This window comes from Schistocerca gregaria, chromosome 4, assembly GCF_023897955.1.
Source record: "Schistocerca gregaria isolate iqSchGreg1 chromosome 4, iqSchGreg1.2, whole genome shotgun sequence".
Taxonomy (NCBI): Eukaryota; Metazoa; Arthropoda; class Insecta; order Orthoptera; family Acrididae; genus Schistocerca; species Schistocerca gregaria.
Window position 1 is genome coordinate 243,820,890 of NC_064923.1, and position 21,766 is coordinate 243,842,655.

Consider the following 21,766-nt stretch of genomic DNA (forward strand, 5'->3'; position numbering starts at 1 on the left):
TCTCCCCTCCTCCCTAAATGTAAGGTGTCTCATACCTCTTGGGTCAAATTGAAACAGGTTGGTTCAAATGGCTCTGAGTAGAGATGGGGGATCCGCTCCTGAACTGATTCATAGAGTTGAATCTTTCAAAGGAGTGAACAATCAGTGATTCAGAAAAAAAGAATGGTAGCTCCAAACGTTTCCCACAGCAGAGAGAGAGAGAGAGAGAGAGAGAGAGAGAGAGAGAGAGACTGACTGAGCATATCAGCGGGGCCTCTGCTGGTCAGAGCACACTGCACGCCACACAACACAGCCAGCGCCGGCCTCTGCCCTGCTTCTACCTTAGCTGCCTGCATTGTGCAGTGCCCCATTGGATTTTGTGTTTCACATATTCCGTGCCGTCTCTGTGCTTCCTCTGCCGCGTGCAGTGTCTGGCGCAGCTTAACTTAGCATCGCACTCCGTCGGCGATCGTTTCAGTCGCACGTCCTGCCCTCTGGCCAGTGGGCAGTTGATGCGAGCAACAGGACAGAGAGCCTCCTAGCGGAGAACATGAGAACTACTTGCAACAACCTGCTCGCAAGAGAACGGACTATTTGCCTCCTAGCGGGTGACTGATGACGGTTCACCGCTCCCCCCACCCGCGGAACCCGCTCGCTCAACGCTCATCCCACCGTTCTCGATTCTAGCCAGAGCGTTGAGCAAAGCAATTCAGGTGTCACTCTGGTCCCTGCGGTCTTAGCTCACGCAGTAATTCAGCTTGCGACTCGACCTGCTAGACTCAGCGCCTCTGCATCGGAGTTCGTCTCTACTGGATATTGTTCTTCGTAGTAATACCGCGATGTATATTACATTATTATGTTATGTATACATCATTTGTTTTTATTTTATTTTTATTTTTATTTGTTTGAACCAGATTAGGTTCCTGACGACTCCTCTTAGTATAGGATTTTTATTATGGACACTCGAATTTACGCTTTAATTACGAGCGAACCGATAAACGTATCGCAAAATGTGACACACCAATATTTTCCTTGTTTTATTCTGCGTAAGGCTATCGAACCAGGGCCCCACGATCTAGAGACAGCAACGCCAGCCACTAGACCACTAGCTGTGGACCTATAATGGACGAACTCCTACATCTTGGACAGAAGATCTACACGTCAGTGATGTTAGAGAGCAATGGGAGCTAGTAAACCTCTAAAAAATGGTTCAAATGGCTCTAAGCACTACGGGACTTAACATCTGAGGTCATCATTCCCCTAGAAGTTAGAACTACTTAAACCTAACTAACCTAAGGACAACTCCGGCCGGCATTGAAACAGGTTATAATGGGTCTACAACCGATTGTATTGAAATACGGAACCAATGGTCGGAAATGTATATTTATTGTCATGGACGTATACAGCGTACATTGCACAACAGCAGTTGTCCAAGCCTCTACCGCCAGTCTCACAGTGCATGCCTCGCAATGGCGCATCAAGTTCTTCAGCGCTCTGTCAAAGACCCCTGGTGTCTGTTGTATCAGAAGACAGACAGCTTGGACCCTACAAGCAAATCTTCATCTGTTTCTACGGGGGTTTCATACACAAACTTCTTGAAGTATGCGCAGAGGTGTGAGATTCGGCGACTGCCCTGCCATGGGACAGGACCTCCCTTTTCAATTGAACCGTGATGGTACGTGTACGCAGGTCACCTGCAGGCTTTTGGACCTGCACTGATACACTGATAGACCTAGTACGAGAGGACTCACTGCTCTCTCCTAATTTACACTCCGTAGTGATAAGGCGTTTCACAATCTTTACTCGTATGCTTACTTTTGCTAAACAGAATCTAATTTGAATTGAATTGTAACTGGTTTGAACACGACTTGTCTTTATATTAAATGGGCAATTGAAGTATAACAGTTATCTGGCCCTAATCAAAATTTTCACTTACTTCGTATCATGACAACTTTGTTGCATATTTCTCGAAAGCACAACAGTAAACAGCAAGCAGGCAGCGGGTAAGCGAGATAGCTATTTTTAAATAAAATTTCCAAACAATATTCAAACTGTTGCTTAGCATGTGGTGCAATGTGGCAATGCATAATGAAAAACTTCCTTTAAACAGTAGGATGAGGAGAGTAAATATTCCTATGAAACGATATTCCAAGACGTTTTTAGAATGAAATATGTATCCAAAAGACAACGAAAATGTCGTGTCCAGTGCTTAAATAGGTAGATAAACACTTACCTAAAGAAATGAGAATGCCACTCCAGTAGACAACCATATTGGTTGTAGCTACTACAAGGCCAGTTGCACAATAAAACCTACCTATTTCGAACAATTTTGTGGTGGCCACAGCCTTGCCATATCTAGATACAACGGCAGTGGCTTTATTATTTTAGTTAGTTAAATCCCTGCAATATTCTTGAAACATGATTTTTTTCCTTCTGTATCAATCCTGAAATGTTGTAACTAAACCTTATTTTACGCTATACAAGCAAACTCTATTTGGTGAACCCAATAAAATGTAACATCCCATGAGATCAAGTCTGCCCTGTTTAGAAGCACAAATGGACCGTTCATATTCTTTGAGAGTTTTTTTCTGAATACTGTGACATAGTGAATTGGATTTATCATTTGTAATAAATCTTAGCTCTTGAAGTTCTTTTGCTTCTTGCCTGCTGCCAAGCTGCTGTAAGACCCGTTTGTCGCAATTTTCAGCCGCCTCTTTGCGAGTCAGGCAACAGACGCAATATGAAGAGCTCTCGGGCGCCTACGGAAAGCCGTTCCTTTCAGATTTTTAAAGGGAGGCAAAGGAAAAAAATGCTGCAATCTGCAATAAGCTTTTGAGGGTCAACCGAGAAAGGTAGGCTTCGTATAATACATGTCAGGACATAATAAAAACTACGCTTCCGTGACAAATACGGAAAAGTCGTCTTTCTTCTAAATATGGTACTAGAGGCTCCCCCTTTAAAAAAGTGAGACAAAAACGTAGTGGGAAGGAATTAAACCTATTCCGGATAAATGTATGCTTTACCGTAGCTGGCAAGTCTTCAGAGAGTGGCATGGCAGTTGGTGGAAATATCCACACAGGTACAGTAATAAAGCAATTATTACACCATGCTGGTCTGTTACAATCGAAGCTGGTAGTAGTAATAAAAATTTTCATAGCAGCTGACTGTAGTATGACATGATTATTGATAAGTGATAGCGTTATTCAAAAGTTGTGCCAGTAAGTAATACTCAGAAGGCGCAACCTTTTGCCATACTAATAACCCTCAAAACACTTCAGAAATTATGTGAAAAGAGAATAAAGGGGAGACATCAAATTGTCAGTAGTTACACGAGTAAATTAAGTTCAAGATAATAAATAGATACATCGATCTTTACTTCATTAAATCTGTTTGCGATTGAAAATGAAACAAACTTTGTCCTACTCACATTCAATACTTCAATCGTCGAAAAAAGATTGGTAATGAGAAATTATTAGTGAACCCTCAAAACACTTCAGAAATTATGTGAAAAGAGAATAAAGGGGAGACATCAAATTGTTAGTAGTTACACGAGTAAATTAAGTTCAAGGTAATAAATAGATATATCGATCTTTACTTCACTAAATCTGTTTGCGATTGAAAACGAAACAAACTTTGTCCTACTCACATTCAATACTTCAATCCTCGAAAAAAAGGTTGGTAATGAGAAATTATTAGTGGAACGAAGCGTAGTTTAATCGCGTTTTTATGCCAAGGTAAGATAGAAGAACTGAGTAACGTTTTAAAATAACTTTTCAGATTATGCCTTTTTTTACATTCTTACAAGAAGTTTTTGTTAAATTGTACACCACCTCAGAAAAAAAAGTGATGCAGCCAGAAGACATGGTCGGACGTCAGTGTAAATTCGTACAAGTACGCACCATCAGTGGGTATGTAAATGATTAGAGCTGCAATTCTGTGACAGGTAGAACGGCCGCCAGAGCGCATTAGCGTTATTCATGTTTAATTTTGTCACCAGACCTGCTGCGGCATGAATAACGTCAGATTTTGAGTGATCACTGTGAAGGAAACGGAGATCAATCGTATTCGTGAGAGACAGCGTTATCAGCATCTATCAGTGTTTGCAAGGGTCCTCATCGTTGTCCTCAATCTGTCCAGATGGTCGAATCGCGTAATATCTAGGTTTATGGGACATTCGGATGTGACAGTGGCCGATGTTGGACTGTACGGGAGCGTGTGGGCAGGCATAATTGTCGACTAGATACAGGTTGACCACGTCTGATCATCACCACAAGACAGGGTCGCCGAATTGTGCACCAGGCATGTCCTAACTTCTTCACATCTGCTCCACCCGTCCGAGAATAAGTAATGGGCGCACTTCAAAATTCTGTGCCATCTTACACCACTGGTCGGACACTGGCAGCAGCCGGATTACGAAATTATTCATAGACTACCACTAACACCACAACACAAACGACTGTCTTCTGGATGATGCCATGACCGGAATGCATGGCTACTGATTAATGGCGTCGCATTGTGTTCAGCGATGACTCGCGGTTTTGCAGTACCTCGTATGACCATTGTCGGCAACCTGTGGAAAGGTCCCATTCTTCCAATATGTAGGACAAGCACAGCTGTATTACTTCAGGTTTCATGGTATGGGGAACTAGCGGGTATGTTTTCATTTGCAGCTGGTAGTGATTGAGGGAACTCTGACGATACAAAAGTACTTCATGTACATCTTGCGACAGGTGCTACCTCTCATGGTGCCATTTTCCAATAGGACAATGCTCGTCTACACATAGCACGATGAACTGTCTGCGTGACGTTAAGATGCTCGTGTAGCCAGCAAGTTCCCCGGATCTGACCACGATAGAATACACGCCGTACCAGCTATGAGGTCACTTCCGGCCAGTGCCAATATCCAAGATGTAAAGGGCGAGTTACAAAAAATTTCGGCTATTTTGCTTCAGCAGATGGTACAATGGCTTTATGTCACCCTTCGTCAGAGTGGTTCCACGTCAGAGTGGGTATTGATAAGTGCGTTATTACTGCTAAGTTCTTTGTAAATTTGATTCAATTTTGCAATCAGTGAAGTAACACCAGATACCTTCTCAACCCCCGAAGTTTCATTTTGTTCCCTCCTCCCCTTCTGGGTGCGTCACTTATTTTGTCAGGCAATGTATGTTTGACTGATGATACTATTCTAGTGATGTAAGGTATGTTTTTCGCTTATAGGAAACTAGGCGTTTCTTTTAAACACACCCTGCACAGTATTGTTCCAATAATTAATGAAATAGCGCCAGCCCCGTTTCCTACCAAATTTCCCTGATGCTGCCCTTGGTTGTAAGGCAGATGCTGGAATTATAAATCTCTTTTTTGACATTTGCCATCAGGAACCCAGTAGTCTCACTCACAAATCGTTGCATTATAGCAGAAACAACTCGGAAGTGCACGGGCACCCAGCTTACGCATACAAGCAGTCTATGCAAAATACGAAACTATTGTCTGCATAAAAAAGCTGAAGCGTTATAATACCGTTTAAAGAGTAATTTCCTTTATTAGCAAAGATTAAAAACAATTTTCACAGAGCTGTATTAATTATTTGTAAAATGATACTGTATTTTATGAATCTTTATAGATTAGCGAAGTTTATGTGGGACAACTAGTTAACATGTCGTTCATATCGAGAACATTTTAAAATAATACCAACATAGAGTTGGATTATTTCAGAATGAAAATACTAATGACAACAAAGCAGACACGTAGAAACAGAACGGAACATAGCCCAGATTCTTATTATGGACGAATTTGACGTAATTTTTAAGGAAGGAAAGTTTTACTCTTCATAATAAACATATGGTTTTTACAAGACAGTTCTCTGAATGTGAACTCCTAATTGTAAGAAAATTACTGCGCTAGGAACTCCGAAAAGAAAATCTTATAATTTCTGCATCAGCTGATACTAAATAGGCAAATTCACATTTTATTGGTTCATTATCACGAACCACACTAAGCCAATTATGTTTTCACTCCAAAATCCGCGCGCAGCTTATGAGTAACATTTTATATAAACTGCTACTACGAAAGTAAATATGTTTATTAGCGTTTTATTTCAGTTTAGATTCCATGCTTTTTCTTTTATGTGCGCCAGAGTGTTATAGTATAGCGACGAAACATTTTCCTGCCATACCTTTACACCACAAAACGGTCTAACAGTCACGAACTTAGGTCATGTGGAACACGAAGTAAAGGACAGCGTGAGTCTTATATTTGCCATGTCTTGTTTTTGCTAAGCGTTATTCGTGGTACAGTGTACATGTGGGCCAATTTGGAGCCAGCAAATGGGAGGATAATAAGTGGTAGCCAGTGAACAGTCAGATATAATTAAATTTTTTATCTGAAATAAGAATCTTAGTTACAGTGACAAATTACTCATGTAGTTTGGAAGACCCTACTACATTTTCTACTTTTGCTGACCGCTTGTGTTCCTTTGACTGATATATACAAAACTTTTGCGCTTACCGTGTTAAAACATTGTTAATGGTGGTTAATGATTTCGTCTCAAAGCTGGAATCTTGACTGGGGTGTCAGACTGGTCAGTAGTGCAGCTCAAGGTCTTGATTGTGACATGACAAAGCCAATGAAACTGAAAGTGAAATCTTGTTTGCGATGACAGACTGATGTATACAGTAGCTTCGGAGCTGTTAGCTTCATTTTCTATTATTTTCTGTTAACTTGTGTGCAGGGTCCTGCAAAGTACACAGGGTGTTAGAGCTACAAGTGCACACATTTTTATTAATGACTGAACAATGTTTCGTAAGTACTTAATTTGTGGGCTAATAATATAGCTATTAGGAGTTGTATGTTTTTAGGTTGGTTAGTACGTCCAAGTACATGTGGCAAAAGCAACCCATTAACGCTTTTTTCCCGTGGGTAAAGGGTCAGGTGTTGAAGAGTGGACAAGTGGGCGCAATTACGACATTTAAGAGCCGGCCGCGGTGGTCTAGCGGTTCAGGCGCTCAGTCCGGAACCGCGCGACTGCTACGGTCGCAGGTTCGAATCCTGCCTCGGGCATGGATGTGTGTGATGTCCTTAGGTTGGTTAGGTTAAAGTATTTCTAAGTTCTAGGGGACTGATGACCACAGATGTTAAGTACCATAGTGCTCAGAGTCATTTGAACCATTTTGAACGACATTTAAGAAAACATCAAGTTGTAAATTAAGTGACGCATTTATGAGAAGATTGTTGGATGCAGAAAAAAAAGCAACGAACACACTGAAGTGATACGTATTAAGGTATCAGTCATCACAGCATCAACACTTACGCCCCCTATTACTCCGTATATCAGTGGCAGAAACGCCAAGGTGAGGCAAAAGTAGATAACTCGGTGTGAAGTTGCTTATTACGAGAACGTTTTCAGAAATGAAAGCATCCACTGGACTTTCGTGACTAGCTTCTGGTTGCCGTAATTTCTGAAGACATTTATTCATTACAAATTGGAAATTTGTGGTTAGTTCCTATGAGAGCAAGCTGTTGAGGTTATCGGTCCCTAGGCACACACACTACTTAACCTAACTTAAACTAACTTACGCTAAGGACAACACACACACACACGCCCATACCCGAAGGAGGACTCGAACCTCCGACCACGGCAAGGCGCCTCAGATCGCGTGGCTACCCCATGCGGCTTTATTCATTACAGTCTCAGTTTCTGCATCCATAAAGGATGGAAGTTTTATTTATTACATTTTCCCCGAATATTTAGTTAGCTCGCACTCTAGGACCTAACATGTTAAGGCTGTTGTTGCGGGTATGTTAAAAACTTGGTATTTCTCCCACGATCGAAACAAAAATGTCAGACAGACGCTACCAACACGTCGTTCGAGGTTAGACCGTGGACAGCCTCCTGTGAAGTTTTACCCATGTTTCGCACAGTTTTTGAAGCTCTCAATAACTATTGCCAAGTATCGTTAATCGTCTACAGCAACAGACGGGATGAATCTGAAGCAGTAAATTAAGGCAAAGAAAGCTTAAGGTATGAAGTTTCATATTGTCTTGATCGAGTGCAAGTTCACTGGATCACTAGTTTCCATCTTGTCTAGCTGCCATCTTCAGATCCATAGAGTACAGCTTAGGAAATCATGATGTACACTGAGGATGTGAAGATGGCAGCTTAGTCTTGTGGAAACTGGTAACACATTGCATTGTCAGGTACTTATTGTGAATTAAGATATGGAGCGTGAGCGTCGTGGCAGCGAGGCTTGTGACGACAGGCCTGTGTGACGTGTGTCGGCAGATGCTGGAGCCGGAGTACGACTGTGCGTGCCCCGGCCCGCCCCCGCAGTTCCAGCTGCCGCCCCCGCCGCTGCCGCCGCTGCTGCTGCAGGAGGCGGGCTGCAGCGCCGACCACGTGCTCTACTCCTGCGACGTCCTGCCGGTGAGTCTACTGTGCAACGGGTGCTGCACTGCTGGCGAGCGTGGCCGGAGCTGCGCTCCAATTAGTGTATTAATGAGAGACCTCGTCGATGAAGTTTCGCGCCGACAGTCAACAGGAGACGTCCATTTAAAGCTCGCCTGTTATTAACGCAGACTGTGAAAGTATGGCTTAAGTGGCTTTCAGAGGTTTGCCTGCTGGCCGGTGTGGCCGAGCGGTTGTAGGCGCTTCAGTCTGGAACCGTGCGACCGCTACGGTCGCAGGTTCGAATCCTGCCTCGGGGATGGATGTGTGTGATATCCTTAGATTAGTTAGATTTTATTAGTTCTATGTACTAGCGGACTGATGAGCTCAGATGTTAAGTCCCGTAGTGCTTAGAGCCATTTGAACCATTTTTTAGAGGTTTACTAGCTCTCATTGCTCTCTAACATCACTGACGTGTAGATCTACTGTCCAAGATTTAGGAGTTCGTCCATTATAGGTCCGCAGCTAGTGGTCTTGTGGCTAGCGTTGCTGTCTCTAGATCATGGGGTCCCGGGTGCGATCCCCGGCCGAGTCGGGGCTATTCTCTGCCCGGGAAATTGGGTAGACTGGACTGTGGAAAGATTGGGAATTTGTAGGGGCGCTGATAATCACACAGTTGAGCACGCCACCAACTAAATATCGTCATCGTCCTACTACAGGTTTTTCGTCGCAAGTAATGAATTAAGTAACCGAAGAGTGACAGCGGGGAAGGTACAGACTAATGAAACTTAGTAGATTCTGAACGTATTACTTTTCTGGAGGTTGGGCAATTACTGCAAAAATTGTACAAGGTGAATAAAATCTTCTACATTGGTTGTTAAAATACTTCTATCAAAGTCACTGCCGGTTTCGCATCAGTAGAGATGCTTCTACAGGTGATCTGGGCAATAATTGAAACATTACAGGATTACTGTGGTTGTAAAATCGATTTGTACTACCATATGTCTCACAGGTGCCGCGCGGGTTTAGCCGAGCGGTCTTAGACGCTACAGTCATAGACTGTGCGGTTGGTCCCGGCGGAGGTTCGAGTCCTCCCTCGGGCATGGGTGTGGGTGTTCGTCTTTAGGATAATTCAGGTTAAGTAGTGTGTAAGCGTAGGGACTGATGTCCTTGGCAGTTAAGTCCCATAAGATTTCACACACACACTCACAGGTTTTTTAAACTGTGATGACGGGGCACAGTGCTTAGAGCCAAAGACCGTCGTTCATCGTCCAGATAAAACCCATAGCACGCTACAATAGATTGTCTATAATCAAACTGACTGGGATCGCGCAGCATATATAAGTAATAGGAAGCCGGATAAACATATTTGAATTTCTGAATTCCGTATAGTTATGCAACTAATAAAAAACACCACATTACCATGTCTGAACTTCGAGAGCTAAGTATAATAGAGGCTCGAATGTCTTAATGTGCTGCACACAGCGTAGAAGTAAGTACGCACGGAGGCAATGGAAATGGAAATGATCGTTTGGCGTCATTGGCGATATGTCCAACGAAACAGACATCGTTCGTATACAATGATGGAAAAAATCGCAATAAAAAAAATAATGAAATAAATAAAGTATACTATTGAATATATTTAAGTGATTAGCACTGCAGGATCACAGGTTAACGTAAGCATGACATAAGCCACTACAGATGTGAACTGCAGGTTCATTAATAACCAGTGTACGTGCCAGAATCTTGAATGCTTGAATACAAATGTCCGTGCATTGTGTTGCACAGGTGCCGGATGTCAGTTTGTGGGATGGGATTCAATGCCTCTTGCGCCTCGTCGGCCCATACAGCCACGGTTAATGCCGGTTATAAATGACGCTGGAGTTGTCGTCCGATGACGTCCCTCACATGCTCGACTGGAGACGGATCTGATGATCGAGCAGCCCAAGGCTATTTGTCGACACAAAAAGCGGTATGTGGGCGGGCAGTATCCTGTTGGAAAACACCCCCCACAATGCCGTTCATAAATGGCAGAAATGGCAGCACAACATGTAGGCCGGCCGGAGTGGCCGTGCGTTTCTAGGCGCTACAGTCTGGAACTGAGCGACCGCTACGGTCGCAGGTTCGAATCCTGCCTCGGGCATGGATGTGTGTGATGTCCTTAGGTTAGTTAGGTTTAATTAGTTCTAAGTTCTAGGCGACTGATGACCTCAGAAGTTAAGTCGCATAGTGCTCAGAGCCATTTGAACCATTTTTTGAACAACATGTGGAATTTTATTTATTTAATCGAATGGCTAGGGCCCCTCGTCGGGCAGACTTTTCTCCGTAGGCCGGTCTTTCCATTAGACGCCACTTCGGTGACCTGCAGTCGATGAGAATGACAGGATGATTGGGAGGACTGCACAACACCCAGTCCCTGGGCAGAGAAAATTCCCTGACCCACTCGGGATTCGAATCCGGGCCCAGAGGATTGACAATCCGTCGCGCTTACCATTCAGTACAGGGGGCGGACAACATGTCGAATCATCATCAGAAAACACAACGGATCTCCACCCTACAATGAGCTCTCGCTTAGCACTACTGTGGTTGCAAATGGCAGTGGTCTGGGGTCAGTGGAATGTACGCTACAGGATGTGTGGTTCGGAGCTGACCTAGAAATAACCGATTTGAGGCAGTTCCTTGTGTCACTGTGGTGGTAGCGTCTGGAATGTGTTTCTAAGGGGTGCTCCAGTAGAGAAGCATTTAGAAAGAGCATCTGTTAGGTTAATAAACTTGTTTGTGTTAATAATTACCGTAGTTCGATAGAGAAAAAAGGCAGTGGTTTCGCTAATAGTAGTCCCCGCCCACTTCCTCGCAGTTAGGGACAGGTATTGCCCTCGTTTAGGGGGCTTGCTAAGAGGCAATGAATTGTATCTAATAAATAAATTATTGTAATGTAGTATAATTGAAGCCACTGCAGCATAGTGTAGTGAAAGTTCCGTTCTGTTTCATTTGTAAGGTCTGTTCTTTGTAGTCTAGATAACAGGCCATAATGTAACAGCAGATTTAAAAAAAAAGAAAAGAAAAAAAAAGCAGAGAGATGTGTCACTGTGGTGGCAACTGCAGCTAAAATCGCTGCTGCAGACGCAGTACGATGCGCCAGAGGCTTACGTCATCCAGTCTCAAAGGCAATTAACGCACACAACCCGATTCCGTATTCCTGTATTACCGGAAGGCTTTTGACACTGTACGACACAAGCGGCTCCTAGTGAAGTTGCGTGCTTATGGAATATCGTCTGAGTTATGTGACTGGATTAGCGATTTCCTGTCAGAGAGGTCACAGTTCGTAGTAATTGACGGAGAATCATCGAGTAAAACAGAAGTGTTTTGTGGCGTTCCCCAAGGTAGTGTTACAGGCCTTTAGCTGTTCCTTATCTATATAAACGATTTGGGAGACAATCTGAGCAGCCATCTTCGGTTGTTTTTAGATGACTAATAAAATCATCAGAAGATGCAAAACAATTTAGAAGAAATATCTGAATGGTGCGAAAAGTGGCACTTGACCCTAATTGACCCTAAATAACGAAAAGTGTGAGGTTATCCACATGAGTGCTAAAAGGAACTCGTTAAACTTCGGTTACACGATAAATCAGTCTAATTTAAAAGCCGTAAATTCAACTAAATACCTAGGTATTACAATTATGAACAACTTCGATTGGAAAGAAAACATAGAAAATGTTGTGGGGAAGGCTATCAAAGGCTGCGTTTTATTCGCACGACACTAAGAAAATGTAAAAGACCTACTAAGGAGACTGCCTACACTACGCTTGTCCGTCCTCTTTTAGTATACTGCTGCGCGGTGTGGGATCCTTACCAGATAGGACTGACGGAGTACATCGAAAAAGTTGAAACAAAGGCAGCACTTTTTGTATTATCGCGAAATATGAGAGAGAGTGTCACAGTGATGCAGGATTTGGGCTGGAAATCATTAAAAGAAAGGCGTTTTTCGTTGCGACGGAATCTTCTCACGAAATTCCAATCACCAACTTTCTCCTCCGAATGCGAAAATATTTTGTTGACACATAGGGAGACTTGTGAAGGTGGTTCGATGAACCCTCTGCCAGGCACTTAAATGTGATTCGCAGAGTATCCATGTAGATTCAGATGTAGATTAACCCTTACGGAGTGTATTTAAAGCAAGCCTGATTTGCGTCCTCATAGCGGCACTACTAACGCCTCTCGTTGGCGACTGGCGATCTAGAAAGATGATGTCTACTCCAGTCGGATCTAGAAACAGACCAACCAACTTTCCTTTATGTTGCAGAACTCCGTCTTGTTTGTAGCGATTTTTTTCTTCGGTATATATACTTCGATTTTTGTCGCAATGCCATTAAATAAAGCGACTGTTCGAATACTTAAAAAATGGTTCAAATGGCTCTGAGCACTGTGGAACTTAACAGCTGTGGTCATCAGTCCCCTAGAACTTAGAACTACTTAAACCTAACTAACCTAAGGACATCAGATACATCCATGCCCTAGGCAGGATTCGAACCTGCGATCGTAGCGGTCATGCGGTTCCAGACTGAAGCGCCTAGAACCGCACAGCCAAACCGGCCGGCTCGAATACTTATATGTATTGTAATCAACACGTCCGTTCAGCAAGTACTTCGAAGCTGCGGTCCGTGACACGAAGGTTTCCCTGCGGATCGGCCAACTGCTACAGATACGGCGTGAGTTCGATTCTGTTGCGCAAAAACCGTTACGGCCCCGTATTTGACAAACGACAGCCGTCGCGACCTCGTTAGTTACAGCCGCTGAGAGCGGAGCGGAGCAAAATGCCGTCGATTGGTGAACACCGTGACGCTGCCTTTGCGGCGGGTTGCGCCCGCAATGCAGGCTGGCTCTAGGCCTTCACCTATTGTCACCTGCGTGGCGAATCTCTCCCCTCCACTGCCCGGCCAGAGCCATTCGTCTGCGGGCCGGTGGGCCTTTTGGCGCGGGCCGTCTTCCGCGTTCCCCGGCGCGGCCGCTGACGAGTGCGGTGTAAACTGTCCGCTCGTACCTGGCGGCGCCTTTTGTAGGCAGACAATCGCGCGCGCCGCGTCGCCTTTGAAACGCCGCCGTCGCTGCGTACGCAGGGCGGCCCACACGCACGGCGGCGCGGGCGTGGCCGACGCTATCCGATTCATTAGCAGCCGGCTCGCCGCCTTTGTCCCGTGTTGCCTTCCTGCTGGGCTGCGCTCCAAACACTCCGTGGCAGCCGGGCCGGAAATAGGCAACACGCCGAGAGCAGTTCTCAAACAAGTCCCTAAATTTGATTTTCTCCGTGGTGGCATTACAGACAACGCCACACAAAAGCAAACGCCATCTAGTATAACTGTTTTTTGAAAGCGTTGTAACTTCACATTTATCGGATGTCGAATGTTTACAGTGTGTTCTCCTAAGATTTCCGAGGCCTCGCTGTAAAGGAGAAAGAACGAAATAATAAAGCTTTTTTGATATTTTCTGAAGGAAGAATTCGTACATTCTTCTCACTAAACGACATCTGAGTTACGTAATCTACAGCGAAACGCCAAAGAAACTCGTATAGGCATGCGTATTCAAATACAGAGATACGTAAACAGGCAGAATACATCGTTGCGGTCGGCTACGCCTGTATAACACAATTGTCTGGCGCAGTTGTTAGATCGGTTACTGTCGGGCGTTCTGACCGAGCAGTTCTAGGCACTTCAGCCCGGAACCGCGCTGCTGCTACGATCGCTGGTTCGAATACTCGCATGGATGAGTATGATGTCCTTAGGTTTAAAAAAAAAATGTTAAAATGTGTGTGAAATCTTTTGGAACTTACTGCTAAGGTCATCAGTCCCTAAGCTTACACACTACTTAACCTAAATTATCCTAAGGACAAACATACACACCCATGCCCGAGGGAGGACTCGAACCTCCGCTGGGATCAGCCGCACAATCCATCTGAGCAGCGCCTTAGACCGCTCGGCTAATCCCGCGCGGCTGTCATGTTAGCTAATCTTCGTACATCCATACTTAAACTGGATGAAGGTTGAGTTACTGCCCGCCAACATGTGGAGCACCTGTTGATCTCACCTCGGACTTTTAGACTGAGCCACACATAACTGATGTCATCAAAGTGCACTGGCCTCAAGATGGCGTTGACGCAACGTCGAAACTAGTAGCGAAGTAAATAAAAAGTCGTAAGTACAGCTGGAGGAATCTCATTTTTAATAAAAATTATACCAACTGTGTCGCACCTTCATACAGTTTAATGTGGATGTACGAAGATTTTTCTGTTTCTTTTGGTGAATTTTTTCACCTGTGTGTGGCTCAGTCTAGAAGTCCGTGGTGAGATTAAGTTTAAGTAGTTCTAAGTCTGGGGGACTGATGTCAGATAGTCCCATAGTGCTTAGAACCATTTGAACCATTTGAGATTGGTTACTGCTGCTACAATGATAGGTTATCAAGATTTAAGTGAGTTTGAACTTGGTGTTATAGCCGGCTCAAGAGCGATGGGACACACCATCTCCGAGGTAGCGATGAAATGGTAATTTTTCCCGTACGACCATTTCACGAGTGCACCGTGAATGGGAGGAATCCGGTAAAACTGCAAATCTCCGACATCGCTGCGGCCGGAAAAAGATCCTGCAAGAAAGGGACTGTCAACGACTGAAGACAATCGTTCAGCGTGACAGAACTGCCAGCCTTCCGCAGATTGCTGAAATTGCAATGCTCCGCCGTCAAGGAGTGTCAGGGAGCTAACCATTCAACGAAATATCATCGATATGGGATTTCGGAGCGGAAGACCCAGACGTGTACCCTTGACGACTGCGCGACGCAAAGCTTTACGCCTCCCCTGGACCCATCAACTCTGACATTGGGTTATTGATGACTGGAAACGTTGCCTGGTCGGACGAGCCTCGTTTCAAATTGTACCGAGCGTATGGTCGTGTACGTGTATAAAGACAACGTTATGAATTTATGGACCCTGCATGTCAGCTGGGGACTGTTCAAGCTGGTGGAGGCTCTGTCATGGTGTGGGCCGTGTGCAATTGGAGTGATATGGGACCCCTGATTCGTCTAGATACCACTCTGACAGGTGACACGTACGAAAGCATCCTGTCTGATCACCTGCATCCATTCATGTCCATTGTGCATTCCGAAGGACTTGTGCAATTCCTGCAGGATAATGCAACACCCCACATCTCCAGAATCGCTGCAGTGTGGCTCCAGGAACACTTTTCTGAAAAATGTTTTTAATTCCAGTCTTTGATCACAATGTAAATTCTTTAGACGATGACCGGTTTCAGTCCGTAATGACCATCCTCAGATCTTTTCTACACCATGTGCTAAAGTGATACTGCCATAATGGCGACCATGTCGCAGTTGGTGACACTCTTCTGACTTTAAACAGTTCTGGTTACCAAGCTCCCCTGACATGAATATTATTGAGCGTATCTGGTGTGTCTTGCAACGTGCTGTTCAGAAGAGACCTTCACCTCCTCGTACTCTTACGGATTTTCTTTCCAAACTTCACAGAAGCTCTCTCCGAACCTTGCAGAACTAGCACTCCTGGAAGAAAGGATAAGTCGGAGACATAAGGCTTAGCCGCAGCCTGGGGGATGTTTCAGAATGAGATTTTTAATGTGTAGCGGATTGCGCGCTGATATGATATTTCCTGGCAGATTAAAACTGTGTGCCGGACCGAGACTCGAACTCGGGACCTTTGCTGGAGAGCTTCTGTGAAGTTTGGAAAGTAGGAGACGAGGTACTGGCGGAAGTAAGGCTGTGAGGACGGGGCGTGAGTCGTGCTTGGGTAGCTCAGATGGTAGAGCACTTGCCTGCAAAATGCAGAGGTCTCGAGTTCCGAGACCACATCTACATCTACATTTATACTCCGCAAACCACCCAACAGTGCGTGTCGGAGGGCACTTTACGTGCCATTGTCATTACCTCCCTTTCCTCTTCCAGTCGCGTATGGTTCGCGGGAAGAACGACTGCCGGAAAGCCTCCGTGAGCACTCGAATCTCACTAATTTTACATTTGTGATCTCCTTGGGTGGTATAAGTAGGGGGAAGCAATATATTCGATACCTTATCCAGAAACGCACCCTCTCGAAACATGGACAGCAAACTACACCGCGATGCAGAGCGCCTCTCTTGCACAGTCTGCCACTTTGCTAAACATCTCCTTAACGCTATCACGCTTACCAAATAACCCTGTGACGAAACGCGCCGCTCTTCTTTGCATCTTCTCTATTTCCTCTGTCAACCCGACCTTGTACGGATTCCACACTGATGAGCAATACTCAAGGATAGGTAGAACGAGTCTCGGTCCGGCACACAGTTTTAATCTGTCAGGAAGTTTCATATCAGAGCACACTCCGATGCAGAGTGAAAATCTCATTCTAGACAAATTTTCGTTATCGCCATTCCATTCTACAGTTAATGGTTGTCCATATTCCCAACTTCAAATACATTTAATGCACTAACGCCAGAGTTTAGAAGTAACTGCCGTCAGATTGTTATTTGATATTAACCCGACCTTGCCTTTTTGAGAACAAATATCAGGAATCTGAATGTAGCACGTATAATTCTAAATGCATTGCTTGAGAAAGGGGTCTGTGCTCCCACAGCAAAAATGTGCTCACGCGTTGGCAAACATGGGAATGAATTTCTTTTTTTGAAATTAGTAGCCCGGAATGAAATCGTTCCATACAGTTATTCCATACCAAGCATCGCATCGCTGCACGCAGCTTAGTGACGCATCGGTGACGTGTGGTGCTGTGCACACAGGTGCTGGACGCCGAGCTGCACAGCGGTCCCGGGATCCCGCCCACGGCGATGATCGCGCTGTGTTCTGTCCTGCTCCTGGCCACGGTGCTCGCCGCCTCCGTCCTACTCTGCAGGTAAGCGAGTCGCCGTCTTCTGCTTAAACGCTCCGACTATGTTAAACCGTACAGGGAACGCAATACCGGGTGTGTCATAATGGGTAGCTAAAACTGATCCGGCTGAAACTGTAGCCTACGATTACAGAGGCAAAATTTGTTCCAGTAAACATTGGTCCTACTCGAGCCGCCACTGCCTGTAGTACGGTATGTATCTGTAGCGTAAACTTTTCCATTAAGCTCTTACCTGTTTGGACCAAATTTGTCGTAAACAAAACAAAAACAAAAAAATGTTCGTATGTGTGTGAAATCTTATGGGACTTGACTGCTAAGGTCATCAGTCTCTAAGCTTACACACTACGTAACCTAATTTATCCTAAGGACAAACGCACACACCCACGCCCGAGGGAGAACTCGAAACTCCGCCGGGACCAGCCGCACAGTCCATGACCGCCTTAGCCGGCCAGGGTGGCCGAGCGGTTCTAGGCGCTACAGTCTGGAACCGCGCGACCGCTACTGTCGCAGGTTCGAATCCTGCCTCGGGCATGGATGTGTGCGATGTCCTTAGGTTAGTTAGGTTGAAGTAGTTCTAAGTTCTAGGGGACTGATGACCTCAGGACTGATGACCTCGGGCATGGATGTGTGCGATGTCCTTAGGTTAGTTAGGTTGAAGTAGTTCTAAGTTCTAGGGGACTGATGACCTCAGGAGTTGAGTCTCATAGTGCTCAGAGCCATTTGAACCATTTTTGCAGCCGCTTAGTCCGCTCTGCTAAACCCGCGCGGCTTGTCGTAAACCCACATGCTGTTCATGAGTTATCACATCAGCAGTATTTCCCATTGAATAAGTGGTTAGGAATACCAGCTTATTGTCTCAATGGAGCAAACTTGATGGACGAGGTGGGAACTACCAACACTGTGCCTGGACATTCTCTTTGCGCAACATTGGCGAATGTGCTACTTGTACCAGCACATGCTGGTGCCGATGTAAGGCGAAAAGCGCTTCTTGGGAAAAAAAGAAAAGCCACACACCGTCAGGTGGCTTGCGGAGTACGGATGTAGATGTAGAAACACCCAGAAGGGGAGGAGGAACTTTTTGAGTTGAGATGGTATTCGTATTATTGCACTGATTACAAAATAGAGTAAAATTTATAAAGAACTTGGCAGAAGTAGTCCACTTATAAGAATGACGTCACCTCTCCTGTGCCGTGCATGCATCCACTGATTCCGTTCAGAAGGTTGTCATAAAGCCGTTGCGTCCTCCTCTCAAGTACGCTAGCCTAACACTGTTACAACTGGTCTTTGCGGCCGTGCATAATGGCACTGTGACGCAGTTGACATTCGAGGTGGTCCAAACTTGTTCTAACGAGGACAGACCTGTGATCTTGTGGGCTACAGGAGTATCACAACATCATGCAGTACATAAAGCCGTTGCGTCCTCTTCCCAAGTACGCTAGCCTAACACTGTTACAACTGGTCTTGGCAGCCTTGCGTAATGGCATCTTGGGGGCTACAGGAGTATCTCAACATCATGCAGAGTGGAAAAAGTGCCATGTGTGGAGGAGCGCTGTCCTGAAAAATGCTACTAGTGCACTGTTGCATGAGAGGTAATACGTGAAATACGCGGTGTGTCCGTGACGTAACATCGTCCCCCCAGAGTTCCCTCTGTATTTATGCCTGACAGATCCTTAAACCATGACGTCAGGATTAACACAGCTGTGTCTCTTCAAGACATTGTATCTATGGCGCCTAGTCCCATTACCATTCCAGACGAAGCAGTACGTGTTGTTTTAAAACGACAGCCTACGTAGGGGGGCGATGATTCTCTAGTCTGGCTGCTCCTAGCTCTCCAACAAACATTGTGAGATAACACGGAATGTTACAGGGAATGAATTACTTGGTTTCGTATATGAGGTGCAGATGTAAAAAGGTTTTACGCCGTGCTTGGCTCACAGCAGCGCGATTCTCCCTTGCAGTGGTGAGCCGTTGTCGACCGGATTCTTGATGATATGTACGCCTGCCCTCACGACACCACCTGGACCAGCATCGGGCTCTGTCACACCCGAATGCCCAAGAAATCTGGATACTGCACCATTCGACCGAGTGGCAAAATGGAGCTTCGGAATGAAGTAGATCTCTTTCAGATCAGGTGGTGGTAGCGCTGTCACACTCCAGTATGCGGCATCGCTCCGTGTCCTTCACAGTAATTACTCAACGTCTAATGCTGTTCAACACATTACGAGGTGTATTCAAGTTCTAAGGACTCCAATTTTTTTTCTAATTAACTACTCACCCGAAATCGATGAAACTGGCGTTATTTCTCGACGTAATCGCCCTGCAGACGTACACATTTTTCACAACGCTGACGCCATGATTCCATGGCAGCGGCGAAGGCTTCTTTAGGAGTCTGTTTTGACCACTGGAAAATCGCTGGGGCAATAGCAGCACGGCTGGTGAATGTGCGGCCACAGAGAGTGTCTTTCATTGTTGGAAAAAGCCAAAAGTCACTAGGAGACAGGTCAGGTGAGTAGGGAGTATGAGGAATCACTTGAAAGTTGTTATCACGAAGAAACTGTTGCGTAACGTTAGCTCGATGTGCGGGTGCGTTGTCTTGGTGAAACAGCACACGCGCAGCCCTTCCCGGACGTTTTTGTTGCAGTGCAGGAAGGAATTTCTTCTTCAAAACATTTTCGTAGGATGCACCTGTTACCGTAGTGCTCTTTGGAACGCAATGGGTAAGGATTACGCCCTCGCTGTCCCAGAACATGGACACCATCATTTTTTCAGCACTGGCGGTTACCCGAAATTTTTTGGTGGCGGTGAATCTGTGTGCTTCCATTGAGCTGACTGGCGCTTTGTTTCTGGATTGAAAAATGGCATCCACAGTAAAATATAACATGTAATGTGCTGACGTAGTACTGAATAGGTCATTGGTGTTCTTTGAGCCCTATTAGATTTGAAACTACTGAAAAAGTTTACGTTTAAAATACATTAGAAATAACTCGGACAATCATGAAGTTTTTTGGGCAGTAACGACACGTTCGCAATTACCGCGCAAACTGTTCGTTCTTCACCCATGTTTACTGGAACGCTTTAGCTTGTACTATATTATCGTGTACTTCCACAAGTGTGAGTTTTCCCTGCTAACCATAATAACTCGTTATGTTTTTATTGATGAAAATCATGAGTAAAATGTTGTTCATGTGTAGTTTGTTGAATAATCTTCATGTAATAGAATGGCTTTCTGAAAGTGGTGCTTAAAGATTGTCACCTAACCACTATTTTTGTCAAGTAACGTCAGAAATATTACACTATTAATTAATATACGCTTTGGAAATACTCACACTTAGCTCCACATTTGTATATTTGCTGCTTGCTCAACAGATGACTTGTGCACTTCGTGATTAAGTTGCCATATGCACGTGACATTGTTGCTAAGACATCTCACTAGTATCTTCACTGACAGTTTTGCACGGCATTTTGAAAGTTGCTACTGTTGTATAATTCTCATGATAATTACCAACGTTCCAGTATGTACTGCAAACCAAAACTCCTGTGCTATACAGTAAGTCTGTATACAACTAAAATTAAAAACTACGACAACTAGATCCATTTGTACGAGTTTTAGTACCTAAACGTGTCTTCTTCACTTCGTGGCATGCGACACCGGATCATGACGCTGACTGTATTGTTGCTCACTTCTGGGGAAATGGCGACATTTTACCACGTAATTTCCTTGAATTATTCTATAGCTACAGAGCAGTGTGCGAGGGTTTTAACTGTTACCCGAGATAAGAAAATGATTCAGTTGAGTAGGTGGGCAACCGATGTTACTACATTACATTAGACGATTGTCGAATATTTCTCTCAAAATTGCTAGATTGAGGATGAAGGTACTGCAGTGTAGTTTGCCCCTGTTTGGGCCTCTCAGTGGTGCATTTCGCTGGGATATACAGTATCAAGATAGTGACAACGCGGAGCACGCCAGAAGGGCGGAGCAAACATCCTTTCGGTTGTTCATCCATCAGCTTATGACCTAAATGGAAATGCTGCACATAACTAAAGAGAGTCTGTGATTCTTCAATTTCTCCAGGCATTTTATGACGAAATAAATCTCGGGTGAGAGTCTGCTATCACCATACCGTTTCCATAGTCAAAACGGTTGTCCCTGTAGATGTGGGAATGGTTTGTCACACGTACTCCGATAGAACTGATCCAGTACATGCCACTACAGTGAATCTTAATAGTGTTTTCTTGAATCCTTGATAGTCCAGCATAGTGAAGTTTGAGTGTCTGAAACTATGACGATATACAGGCAGGCATTAACAAAAACCTCAGGTACCTTGATAACACCTTAAGGATTCCAAGTTTTATTTGTCCTGACTGAAGCTTGACGCTGGATGGCTGAGTGGATAAGTGCCAGACAACTTCAAATGTCAGATGTTTTATCTTTGTTCGAGACCAGATTTTTTCTTCTTATTGCTTTTGCAACATCTGTAAATGATCTGTTAATATTAAAAATGTAGTGTTGCGCC

General features: G+C 44.7%; 1 protein-coding gene across 2 annotated transcripts in view; it reads left to right on the forward strand.

Moving 5' to 3' along the window:
* The window catches only part of LOC126267407 (uncharacterized), a 131,503-nt gene that overhangs the window by 77,442 nt on the left and 32,295 nt on the right, over positions 1–21,766 (forward strand). Inside the window, exons 2-3 of one of the 2 annotated variants that reach the window (XM_049972634.1) lie at positions 8,258–8,398; positions 17,143–17,255. In XM_049972634.1, the coding sequence (XP_049828591.1) occupies positions 8,258–8,398; positions 17,143–17,255 (254 nt within the window). The remainder of the gene's footprint in view (positions 1–8,257; positions 8,399–17,142; positions 17,256–21,766) is intronic. The other variant, XM_049972635.1, reaches the window with a different exon arrangement.